Genomic DNA, 12,814 nt, shown 5'->3' with positions numbered 1-12,814 from the left:
TGTGTTGCACTGGGGAGACAACTGGTGTGGCAGATTTGCAGAGTTCTTTTTCAGCTAAAAGTGCTTCTTGTCAGTAGTCACGAAAGTCCTCAAGAGAATAAGATCTTCCTAAGGAGTTTTCAGGCACAAAGTCAGCCCCACTGCTCTCCTCTTGGGGCTTAGAGTGAGATATAAAAGAGGCAGGCATGAATGCACTTGAGCAGATAGAAGAATGTGTTGTTTCTTGGATGTCTCTCGTCAGTCTGTTCTCTGGTGAGTTCTCAAACCCAATAGGGGTGAACTAGCTGACTGTCCTGAGAGGGTTTAACCCTGCCCCGAGAAAGGGTTATACTGGGAAAAGGGTAGGGTGAAGAAGAGAGAGACTGAGTGGAGGGAGGTCATCAGATGGCAGTATCTCAGCTGAGGGAACAGAATAAGTGGGACTGTCCTTGGCCTTGGGGTTCTAATCCTGGAATAGCCACTATCTGCTTGTGTAACTCTGAGTGAATCACCATACTTCTCTAGATTGTCACTTTCCAGAGTCAGATTCCTTGAGATCAATGTTTCTATGATTCACTAACATTGCTGCAAGTTGAGGAAGGAAAGCAAGACTTGGGCACAAGAAAGCTTCAGAAAAATAGGAGTGAAGTGATCACTGCCAATTCCACAACTCAGACTAACAGGTAAGCCAGCACACATGATCCAAATTTGTTCTCATTTTATTAATTCTGAGAAAATGATATATAAAAGTTCTCAGGATATATAAAAAAGTATACAAAAGTCCCCCAGAGAAAAAGAAATCAGTTAGTCATAAACTGTAGCCATAAATAGATGAGCATATCTAAACATGGATAACTATGACATAGATTTTAAAGCATTGTCCTTACATCAGCTATGTTTCAATTAAAAAATAAAGAAAAAACTATGGTCTTTAGACAACCTGAATGTTAGTATACTTATACCAGATTTAGAGGAGAATTCATAAATTTTCCCCAGACAGGAACAACTTCACACCTTTGCACAAATAAAAGGTTTCTTTGTTGCTTTTTTGCAGCAACTCAGCCAGTAAAAAGCTGATATCCACTGGCAGTAGATTTCATCGAAGTCCCACTGGCCCTTCTCTTCCCTAACCAAACATACATCATAATTCAGACTAGCTCTGGGGTATGCTCTCATTAATTAGTGACATGTCTGAATCAAACAACATTGTGAAGGAAAAATTTAAATACTTGTACAGTTACTGATGAGTCAAATACCAAATGTCCTTTTATAATAGTTCTCTAAGAAGTTTAATTAACCTATTTCCTTTCAAAGAAGTGATTAAAATTACAGATACCATAGTGCGAACAGTTTCTTTATAACTGACACATCTAAGCATTTGTCAATATTGTCATAATTGTCCTTCTTTCATAAAACAGAGGGAATATGTTGCCCAGCCTATGACTTGATGATCATAAAGTATGAAGAAAAGAAGTTTGCCTGTATTTTTACAAAACAAGTGATTTCATGAATGCATCCATTTAAACTGTGTAGACACCATCTGCTCTATCTTTTTCTCCCTGGTTCCTCTGCTTCCAGTAAGTGCAGCTCTCAGAAATCACTAAATCAGAAGGTCTGACCCTGGAAAGCTCTCTGGTTTCCTCCTGCCATGGGGTCGTTCAATGTCACTCACCCGGCCTTTTTCCTTCTGACTGGGATCCCTGGCCTGGAGAGTGCTCAACTCTGGCTAGCGGGACCCCTCTGTGTGATGTACGCTGTGGCTCTCGGGGGGAACACGGTGATCCTGCAGGCTGTGAGAGCGGAGCCCAGCCTGCATCAGCCCATGTGCTACTTCCTGTCCATGCTGTCTCTCAGTGACATGGCCATGTCCATGGCCACACTGCCTACTGTGCTCAGAACCTTCTGCCTCAATGCCCGCACCATTGATTTTCATGCCTGCCTAATCCAGATGTTCCTCATTCATTCTTTCTCCATGATGGAGTCAGGCATTCTGCTGGCCATGAGCTTTGACCGCTATGTGGCCATTTGTGATCCCTTGCGCTATGCCACTGTGCTCACTAATGAAGTCATCGCTGGAATGGGTTTAGCTGTGACTGCTCGGAGCTTCATCACGCTTTTTCCTCTTCCCTTCCTCATCCAGAGGCTGCCTATCTGCAGATCCAATGTCCTTTCCCACTCCTACTGCCTCCACCCAGACATGATGAAGCTGGCTTGTGCTGATATCACAATCAATATCGTCTATGGACTCTTTGTTCTTATTTCCACATTTGGCATGGACTTGTTATTTATCTTCCTCTCCTATGTGCTCATTCTGCACTCAGTCATGGCCATTGCCTCCCATGAAGAACGCCTCAAAGCTCTCAACACATGTGTATCACATATCTTGGCTGTACTTGCATTTTATGTACCAATGATTGGGGTCTCCATGGTGCACCGCTTTGGGAAAAATGTGCCAAGATTCATCCATGTCCTTTTGTCCAACATCTACCTCTTCGTGCCTCCTGTGCTTAACCCTCTCATTTATAGCGCCAAGACAAAGGAGATCCGCCGAGCCATTGTTCACATGTTTCACCATATCAAAATGTGACTTCCACGTTTGGCTTTAAAATATAATGATCATTGTAGTCCTAGACTATCATCCACAGTGTCATTATTATCATCATTGTTGATGTTGTTATCCTAAACATCATAATTATCATCACAAAGGTAGATTCACTGGGGTGGGGTGGTGGAGATGAAAGATCAGGAATGGAGATTCAAAACTTATAGGACAGAAAAAAACGTGTAACAATACATCTGACAAAAATCAATTTCATTCATAGAAAGATAACTATTAGAGTCAATTGAGTGATTAGACAAAACTTTGCAGAGGAACATTAAGCTAGGAGTCATTTTCTATAATAATAAATATTACTAACAATAATAATAGTATCTGTTTCTTAAAAGTGTCAGATTCAGTTCTAAATTATTTTTGCATTAATTCATTTAATATTTCTAACAATGTTATGAAGTATAGAGAATGAAATGAATTGTTCAGGGTAACTCACATAAAGTGTGATCCAAGTGAGATTCAATGCTAGTCTGTCTCCAGTGTTTGTACCCAACCACTGCAAATACTGCCTCTCTAACTAACATCACTATTAACATTACAACTTCTTGAGGTATGCCAGACTGGGAAAGATAGATATCATATGGTATTGTTTAATGTGGACTCTAGAGAAAAATTTGCTGTTCATTGTTCAGTTGCTAAGTCAGGTCCCGCTCTTTGTGACCCCATGGACTGCAGCACGCCAGGCCTCCCTGTCTTTCACAATCTGCTAGAGCTTGCTCAAACTTGTGTCCGTTCAGTGGGTTATGCCACCCAGCCGTCTCATCCTCTGTCATCCCCTTCTCCTCCTGCCCTCTGTCTCTCACGACATCAGGGTCTTATCCAATGAGTGGGTTCTTCGCATCAGTTGGCCAGACTATTGGAGCTTCAGCTTCAGCATCAGTCCTTCCAATGAATATTCAGAGTTGATTTCATTTAGGTTTGATCTCCTTGCTGTCCAAGGCACTCTCAAGAGTATTCTCCAGCATTACAGTTCAGAAGTATCAATTCTTCAGCGGACAGCCTTCTTTATGGTCCAGCTCTCCCATCTGTACATGACCAGTGGAAAAGACATAGCTCTGACTACATGGATTTTTGTTGGCAAAGAGATGTCTCTGCTTTTTAATAGGTTATCTAGGTTTGTCATAGCTTTTCTTCCAAGGAAGAAGTGTCTTTTAATTTCCAATAAATATCATACACAAGGTTATAGTTTATAATTTACTTAGATATCAGTAGCTTACTTAAATACTTATTTTAATAGCTTAAACAAATACAACTTATCTCAGAAAAAAACACTTCTTTCTCCCCACAAGTCTGTTAATTAGGAAATTGGTCAATATTTGTTAGTCAGAAATAATACATATACATTGGTGAATGAAATGGTAACCCACTCCAGTATTCCGGCCTGGGAAATCTGGTGGAGAGAGAAGCCTGGTGGGCTATAGTCAATGGGGTCATAAGAGTCAAACATATCTGAGTGACTAAACAACAGCAAAATTAAAACAACGCAATACATACACAAATTTACACACATAGTCATATATAATGGAGTATTTTTTCCTCTACTAAGAATATAAGGGCTTATCACTTTCAACCTCCTCAGCAAATGTCTCTATAATCTATGGTCACTATAAACAGGCTGTGTGTGTACACACCTGCACATGCCCCATAGGTCATTAACCAAGCAAGAGCTGGAAAGTGAGTACTTTCAAACACTGAAAGAAATTGCAATCACTATTTTGTTCAGTGATGCCTTACTTATTCAGAACTCAGATCAGCACATTTGTATTCAGCTGCTAGCACTGCTGAGGTTAAGAAGCTCTGCCCTAATCAAAGATTTAAAAGAGTTATGAATTAGAGGATTTAAATAAAGGTTTCTGAAGAGACCCATTGGAAAGAGCTAAGTCTCCCATCCCCCACCCCTCATACTGAGAAAGGAATACAGAGGTGCACCCCACCATCCTCGAATGAAAAGAGTTTCCTGAAGGTTTCTACTCAGAAATCATAGGTCCCCTGAGTTGTGGGGAGAAAGAGACACAGCAGACCAGTTCCTTATTACCCCTGGAAATTTAAATGGAGCAATGAAAGTTACCTTGCTGTTCTGATAGCAGGATTGAGTAGCGGACTATTGCTGCTTTGAGGTAGGACATTTGTTTCACACAGGAAGGCTGCCCATTTCTGGGTGGCTACATGTTAGAGAGAGCTGGCATGGTGTGGTTATACATCCTGACAAAAAGAATGTAAAGGGGATCTGGGTTGTGGACAAAGTCAAAAGTAATCATATAAAAATATATTAGTTAAGATTGATGTAGGAAATAGATGGACCCCTGGGCTGGACAACTGGTGCTTGTCGATTGGAGTACAACTGAGGCTTTGTTTTCCCTCAGAGACTCCAAGGACAAAGCTAGTGGCAAAAGCTGAGCTTTGCTGGAGTAAAGAGATAACATGCAGAAGTTTCCTGAGATCAAGGAAACTTCCCTGACAGCAACACAGGTACAGAAAGCGGGGGCGGGGGGCGGGGGGGTTGCTGCCCCATGATACGTGTTGCCAAGACCCCCACAGGTCTGTGTGGTGGAATCCATCTTAGGAAAAAGTTTCACAAGCACATGGTGGAGGGTCCTAGGGCAGGACAGGTGTGAAAATGAAAACAAGATTTTTGGGCAAAGGAAGCAACGGTTAGAACTGGACACGGAACAGACTGGTTCCAAATAGGGAAAGGAGTACTTCAAGGCTATATATTGTCACCCTGCTTATTTAACTTATATGCAGAGTACATCATGAGAAATGCTGGGCTGGAGGAAGCACAAGCTGAAATCAAGATTGCTGGGAGAAATATCAATAACCTCAGATATGCAGATGACACCACCCTTGTGGCGGAAAGTGAAGAGAAACTAAAAAGCCTCTTGATGAAATTGAAAGAGGAGAGTGAAAAAGTTGGCTTAAATCTCAACATTCAGAAAACTAAGATCATGGCATCCAGTCCCATCAATTCATGGCAAATAGATGGGGAAACAGTGGAAACAGTGGCTGACTTTATTTTTCTGAGCTCCAAAATCACTGCGGATGGTGACTGCAGCCATGAAATTAAAAGACACTTACTCCTTGGAAGGAAAGTTATGACCAACCTAGACAGCATAGTAAAAAGCAGAGACATTACTTTGCCAACAAAGGTCCATCTAGTCAAGGATGTGGTTTTTCCAGTGGTCATGTATGGATGTGAGAGTTGGACTGTGAAGAAAGCCGAGTGCTGAAGAGTTGATGCTTTTCAACTATGGTGTTGGAGAAGACTCTTGAGAGTCCCTTGGACTGCAAGGAGATCCAACCAGTCCATCCTAAAGGAGATCAGTCCTGGGTGTTCATTGGAAGGACTGATGCTGAAGCTGAAACTCCAGTACTTTGGCCACCTCATGCGAAGTGCTGACCTATTTGAAAAGATCCTGATGCTGGGAAAGATTGAAGGCAGGAGGAGAAGGGGACAACAGGGGATGAGATGGTTGGATGGTGTCACTGAGACATGGGTTTGGCTGGACTCTGGGAGTTGATGATGGACAGGGAGGCCTGGCATGCTGCGGTTCATGTGGTTGCAAAGAGTTGGACACAACAGAGCGACTGAACTGAACTGAACTGAGACAAAGACTGGACTTCCCTGGTGCCTCAGGTGGTAAAAAAATATCTGCCTGCAGTGCAGGAGACCCAGGTTCAGTCCTGGTTCAGGAAGATTCCCTGGAGAACAGAATGGCTACCCATTCCAGTAATCTTGCCTGGAGAATTCCATGGACAGAGGAGCCTGGTGGACTACAGTTCATGGGGTCACAAAGAGTTGGACATGACTGAGTGATTAACACTTTCATTTCCAAACAAAGACTGGGGAGAACTGCCCCATATAAGTGATTTAAATCACATCTTTCTGGGATCTTCCTCATTATGGAGGACCAGCTTTTTCACTCTCCTCTTTCACTTTCATCAAGAGGCTCTTTAGTTCTTCTTTGCTTCCTGCCATAAGGGTGGTGTCATCTGCATATCTGAGGTTATTGATATTTCTTCTGGCTATCTCGATTCCAGCTAATGCTTCATCCAGCCTGGCATTTCTCACACAAGTAAAATAAGCAGGGTGACAATATACACAAGTACATCAAGGAGTACGTCAAGGCTGTATACCATCACTCTGCTGTTTACCTTATATGCAGAGTATAATCTTAGGATCTTACATATCTTTACTTGAGGTTTTATCAGCTCCTTGCATACTCTGTGAGGCAAGCTCACCTCATTGAGCCTTCAGTCAGTCAGTTCAGTCGCTCGGTCATGTCCAGTTCTTTGAGACCCCATGGACTAGCACATCAGGCTTCCCTGTCCATCATCATCAGTGAGCCTTAGTTTCCACTTCTGTCAAGAATTAATGAGTAAATAGTTGTAAATTTCCTTGCAGAGTATCTGGCTCATAGCCTATGCTCCATAAATATTGTTTTATCTCTCACTACATTTTTTGTCTTCAGCTGCATCTACACCACCCACAAATTCAGTGGCTGCTGGATATAGTAAAGAATGGGGTCCTGGGACAGTCAGGAAGTCTTTTTCCCATAAACACTACAGCTAGGATAGCCAGACCCAGAATGGCTTTGTCTCTGCCCTGCACAAAATAAGCCTGTTTTCTTCTCCTTTCTTTCTTCACATTAGCTCAGTTCTTAACTTTTTTTCTGATTACCTTCTATAGGGCTGCATAAAAAGCATGAGAATTAGAGTCATAGGACAGAAAAAAGATATGGAGAAGTTTAGTCAGTCCCATATCCCAAGGAATCACAGTTCTGAAGGGGAGATGATCATGCATGAACTGATCCCTAAGACCAGAGGGATGTAACCAATCACACAGAGAAGTGGCCCCTAACTTCCTGGGAACGACAGGAAGGTCTGAGTTCTAGCCTGTCAGAGAAAATTCTTGAGTTTTCCCCATGGTGTGAATACTGCATTGCAAACTATCCCAGAATCTCTGTGGCTTTCAGGTACCTAGGGCTCCCTTTCTTCTCCATTCCCGTCAGAAGGGACACTGCCATTACTTTCTGGCCTTGCTTTGTTAGTGGCTAGAAAGGAAGGTCAAGGGAAAATAGTGGCACATATTTCCGGAGCTCTTCCCCCAAAGGAGGATGCCTTGGAAGCCTGAAACATGTCCACCAGGTGAAAAGATTTCTAACTTTCTTTCTTCATATGTCATGAAATAATGAACCTGGAAGAATTTCGAAAACATGAGAATAAAGACAAATAAAAAAATAATTACTGTTACAGAGAAGTAGTTGTGGGTTAGTCTCTAGGAATTGGGTAAGTAATACATAAATACTGCTGCTGCTAAGTCGCTTCAGTCATGTTTGACTCTGTGTGACCCCATAGACAGCAGCCCACCAGGCTCTGCCGTCCCTGGGATTCTCCAGGGAAGAACGCTGGAGTGGGTTGCCATTTCCTTCTCCAATGCAGGAAAGGGAAAAGTGAAAGTGAAGTCGCTCATCATGTCCGACTCTTAGCGACCCCATGGACTGCAGCCTACCAGGCTCCTCCAGCCATGGGATTTTCCAGGCAAGAGTACCATTGCTTTCTCTGACATAAATGCTATTGTAAGAAAAATTTTGATTAAATGCAATGCGTGAGGGTACAAAGAGAGTCTAGGTGGATTAGGGGATGAAAACTAGTGGGTAAGAAGGAGTATATGAGCAGGTAGGTCAAAGCATTTGTTGTATGAGTACACCAATCTACATATACACCTGAATGCTATTCAGGTACTAATACTGCATGTATGTCAACATAGACTGAAGGAATGAGCCTGGGAGGGTACATACATTAAAAATTATAAAGATCAAGAGGGAGTATCAAATATATATTAGTGTAATAAGAGTAAGTTGGAGAGAAAAAGAGAGGTGTGAGTGTTTTTATAAAGAGCCTGAATGGGATCCACGATGAAACTCTTGTGAAAGTACAGGAATGTGTCTATGAGAATAAGCATATTTTGAGAGTATATATGACTAAGGGTGTGGAAAATTTCTGTTTGGAACAATGCTTTCCCAAAAACTGAATGACACTGTACCTCTAGCAGATTTAGGGAAGAATTCATTATTTTTCTAAAAACAGGAACTGCTTGGTGCCTTTGCATAAGTAAACGGTTTCTTTGTTGATCTTTTGCAGCAATTCTGCCTCCTGTAAAGAGGCAATCATTTTCATCCAGGTTCCACTGCCTCTTCCCCTCTCTCAGCAAACACATATTATAGTTCAAACTAGCTCTGGGGAATGCTTTCATTACTCAGTGACATGTCTGAATTAAACAGCATTTTCAAGGGACAATGTAAACACTTCAAAAAGCTAATGATAACTCAAACCCTCACTGTTCTTTTATAGTAACTATCTATGAATTCTGGTTAACATAATTTCATTCAACGATTCTTTTAAAGCACATGAAAATTGTGGATAAAACTATATAGGTTTGACATAAACATAGCAAACTAATTGATATATTTAAACATTTGTCAATATCTCCCTTATCCCATAAAACAGAGAGAAACAGTAGCCCAGCCTATAAATGATTAGACAAAACTTTACAAAGGGAATTGATCTAAGCTAGAAATCATTTTCTATAATGATACAGATTACTAATATAATTCTAATTGATACATTGAGTCCTGAAACATGCCAGGTTTTGTTGTAAATTATTTTTGTAGAAATTCATTTAATCTTTGTAACAATCTTATGAGATATATAGAATTAAGTAAATTGTTCAGAGTAACACAGATAATATGGGATCCATATGATCTTCAATATTGGTTTGTCTCCAGTATTTGTACTCCACCATACAGATACTACCTTTCTAATTGGCATCACTATTAACATTGCAACTTTCACCACCATTGTCATCCTCAAATAATCGTGAGTTGTTTTAACTTCACAGAATGAGATTTGATATTTTCAGAACTTGCCATAAGATGTATGTGTATGACCCAGGAAAAATGATAAAGATTGATTTCAAAATGAAAACCCAGATTCCTTTCTGCTTCTTTTATCTGTCTACCATTCAATCACCCCCCACCCCCAACAAGGAAAGTAATGTTTAATATCTGAGCCATAAGTTTTTTTAAAGAAAATGTTACTAGGTGTATAATTTTTATTTCTCCTGTCTTCTTGGATTTTTTAATGAAATATAATTGATTTACTATATTTTTTAAGTTTCAGTTGTACAGCATAGTGATTCACGATTTTTTAAAGGTTATACATTTCTTCCATAAAATGTCATATCAGAAATTATTTCTTCTAGAATTTCTAGCTCCAAAATTCCTAGCATAGGCAGAATAGAGTTTTTATGAGTTATTCACTAGAAATTATTTTTGGAACTTCTCTCATACAGTTTTTTTTAACCTATTCTTTCCTTCATACACAGGAGATAAGATATAATAGAAAATCTGTTAGCCTCATTTTAGTGCTTATAGACTAAGTTGGACATACAGCTATACCATATTTAAGGGGATGCTCAACAGAGACTAATCTACTCACCAAGGTAACGGGGATGGAGACCTCAAAGCAGCATTGAATGCAGTTATTAGAGCTTTTTACTTTTTTCCTCTGTACAGTCTTGAGAGGTGAAGTGTATTAGGTTCCAGAGAGAGAAAAATATTTCTGATTTGAGAGAATGTAATAAAATCCAAGTCTCCAAAAATGTCTATAAGTACAAGAGACTCATAATATCTGTGCCCTTTTCCACTAAATAAATTATTTTAGGGGCATGATTGAATAAATAGCATAGTATGATTTAAAATGGAAAATAATTTTTTGCAAAATAAAATGATATTGAGTGGTTCAGAGTCAGATTATGGTCATCAGTCAAATTATGACCGTTCTGATTTGTAAAGGAAGTTCTTCATTTCAACATCAGATGATAATGGTAATCCACAATGCCTTGAGAGTTTAGTTTTAAATAGGTGTGCTGTGCTGTAAGATGTATGTATGTATTCATGTCTGACTCTTTGTGACCCCATGGACTGTAGCTCACCAAGCTCCTCTGTCCATGGGACTCTCTAAGGAAGAATACCAGAGTGGATTGCCATGCCCTCCTCCAGGGAATCTTCCCAACCCAGGGATCAAACCCAGGGCTCCAGCATTGCAGGCAGATTCTTTACCATCTGAGCCACCAGGGAAGCCCAAGAATACTGGAGTGGGTAGCCTATCCCTTCTTCAGAGGATCTTCCCAACTCAGGAATTGAACCAGGGTCTCCTGCATTGCAGGCAGATTCTTTACCAGCTGAGCTGCCAGGGAAGCCCTTTAAGTAACTATATACACATACAAAGACAGGGTTCAGAGAAATCACTAGATATGAAAATGCAGTAAACACTCCCTTAGTCTCACCCCAGGCAGAGATGAAGGCATCCTTTGACCACATGCCTAAATTTGAAACCCACTGGTGGACCAAGGGAAATGACAAGGAACAGGGAATGCAAATGCAAACCTCCTGAAAGAGCCTGGGGCTCCTCTCCACTTTATTTCCTCTCCTGTTCTTCATCAGCAATGAGAAATGTTCTTTTCTTCAGGGGCTGTTCAGTCACAAAGTCATGTCTGATTCTTTGCTACCCCATGGACTGCAGCATGCCAGGCTTCCCTGTCCTTCACCATATACTGGAATTTGCTCAGACTCATGTCCCTTGAGTCAGCGATGCCATCCAACCATCTCATTCTCTGTTGTCTCCATCTCCTCCTGCCTTCAGTCTTTCCCAGCATCAGGATCTTTTCCAGTGAGTTCGCTTTTCTCATCAGGTGGCCACAGTATTGGAGCTTCAGCTTCAGCATCAGTCTTTTCAATGAATATTCAAGGTTGATATCCTTTAGGATTGACTGGTTTGATCTCCTTGCAGTCAAAGGGACTCTCAAGAGTCTTCTCCAAAACCATAGTTTGAAAGAATCATGTGTCTCTGCTTTTTAATATGCTGTCTAGCTTTGTCATAGCTTTTCTTCCAAGAAGCAAGCATCTATCTTTTATTTTCATGGCTGCAGTCATTGTCCTCAGTGATTTGGGGATCCAAGACAATGAAGTCTGTCACTGCTTCCATTTTTCCCTTCTAGTTGCCGTGATCTTAGCTTCTTGAATGCTGACTTTTCAGCCAGCTTTTGCACGCACTCTCCTCTTTCACTCTCATCAAGAAGCTCTTTAGTTCCTCTTTGCTTTCTCACATTAGGGTGGTATCATCCGTATATCTGAGATTGTTGATATTTCTCCTGGAAATCTTGATTCCAGCTTGTGTTTCATCCAGCCCGGAACTTCACATGGTGTACTCTGCAAATAAGTTAAATAAGCATAGCAACAATATACAACCTTGATATACTCCTTTCCCAATTTTGAAACAGTCCATTGTTCTAACTGTTGCTTCTTGACCTGCATACAGGTTTCTCAGAAGGCATGTAAGGTGGTCTGGTATTCCCATCTCTTTAAGAATGTTCCACATTTTGTTGTGATCCACACAATCGAAGGTTTAGCACAGTCAATGAAGCAGAAGTAGGTGTTTTTTTCTGGAAATCTATTGGTTTTATTATGATCCAATGGATGTTGGCAATTTGATCTCTAGTTCCTCTGCCTTTTCTAACTATAGCTTCTACATCTGGAAGTTCTTGGTTGACATACTGCTGAAGCATAGCTTGAAGGATTTTGAGTGTTGCCTTGCTAGCATGTGAAATGGGCACAGTTGTAAGGTATTTTGAACATTCTTTGGCATTGCCTGTCTTTGGGACTGGAATGCAAACTGACCTTTTCCAGTCCTGAAGCCACTGCTGAGTTTTCTAAATTTACTGGCATATTGAGTATATCACTTTACCAGCATCATCTTTTAGGATTTGAAATAGCTCAGCTAGAATCTTGTTTGCATGATATACGGAAAAATGCGTTTTTAGGCTTCATCTCCTCTTATGAGGATGGTGCCACTGTAAGAATATCATATGACCACAACCTCAGCTTCCATCCTTAGAGGACCTACAATAAGCCCTGCTCTTTGCCTTTATGTAGAAATTCCCTTTCATCTCTTTTTTTAAACAAGATTTTCATTTAATTTGGCTATTTTCTTCCTATTGAAAATACTTGGATTCCAGCCGAATAGAAAAGAGAAAATGAATTCTTATACTCTTTTTATTTAGGGCCTGTTAGGTCTCCCTTTAAGAAAATTAAATACTGAATATGATGCAGCTAAGCTGGTGAGGTGCTATTTTGAAGTTTGTGGAAAAATTTTCTGAGTAATAAA

At 40.6% G+C, this 12,814-nt stretch overlaps 1 protein-coding gene across 1 annotated transcript; it reads left to right on the top strand.

Moving 5' to 3' along the window:
* Positions 1-1,627: 1,627 nt before the first annotated feature.
* LOC133054075 (olfactory receptor 51I2-like) lies at positions 1,628-2,566 on the top strand. Its single transcript, XM_061138718.1, has one exon. It carries the CDS (start codon positions 1,628-1,630, stop codon positions 2,564-2,566), a length of 939 nt encoding a protein of 312 aa, XP_060994701.1.
* The last annotated feature ends 10,248 nt before the right edge of the window (positions 2,567-12,814 follow it).

The sequence above is a fragment of the Dama dama genome, chromosome 1 (assembly GCF_033118175.1).
Source record: "Dama dama isolate Ldn47 chromosome 1, ASM3311817v1, whole genome shotgun sequence".
Classification (NCBI taxonomy): domain Eukaryota; kingdom Metazoa; phylum Chordata; class Mammalia; order Artiodactyla; family Cervidae; genus Dama; species Dama dama.
The sequence above is the reverse complement of the archived record's forward strand: the minus strand, read 5'-3'. Positions and strand labels throughout refer to the sequence as shown.

Coding starts and splice junctions, on each gene's coding strand:
- LOC133054075 (XM_061138718.1), top strand. CDS start 1,628: ATGGGGTCGTTCAATGTCACTCACCCGGCCTTTTTCCTTCTGACTGGG.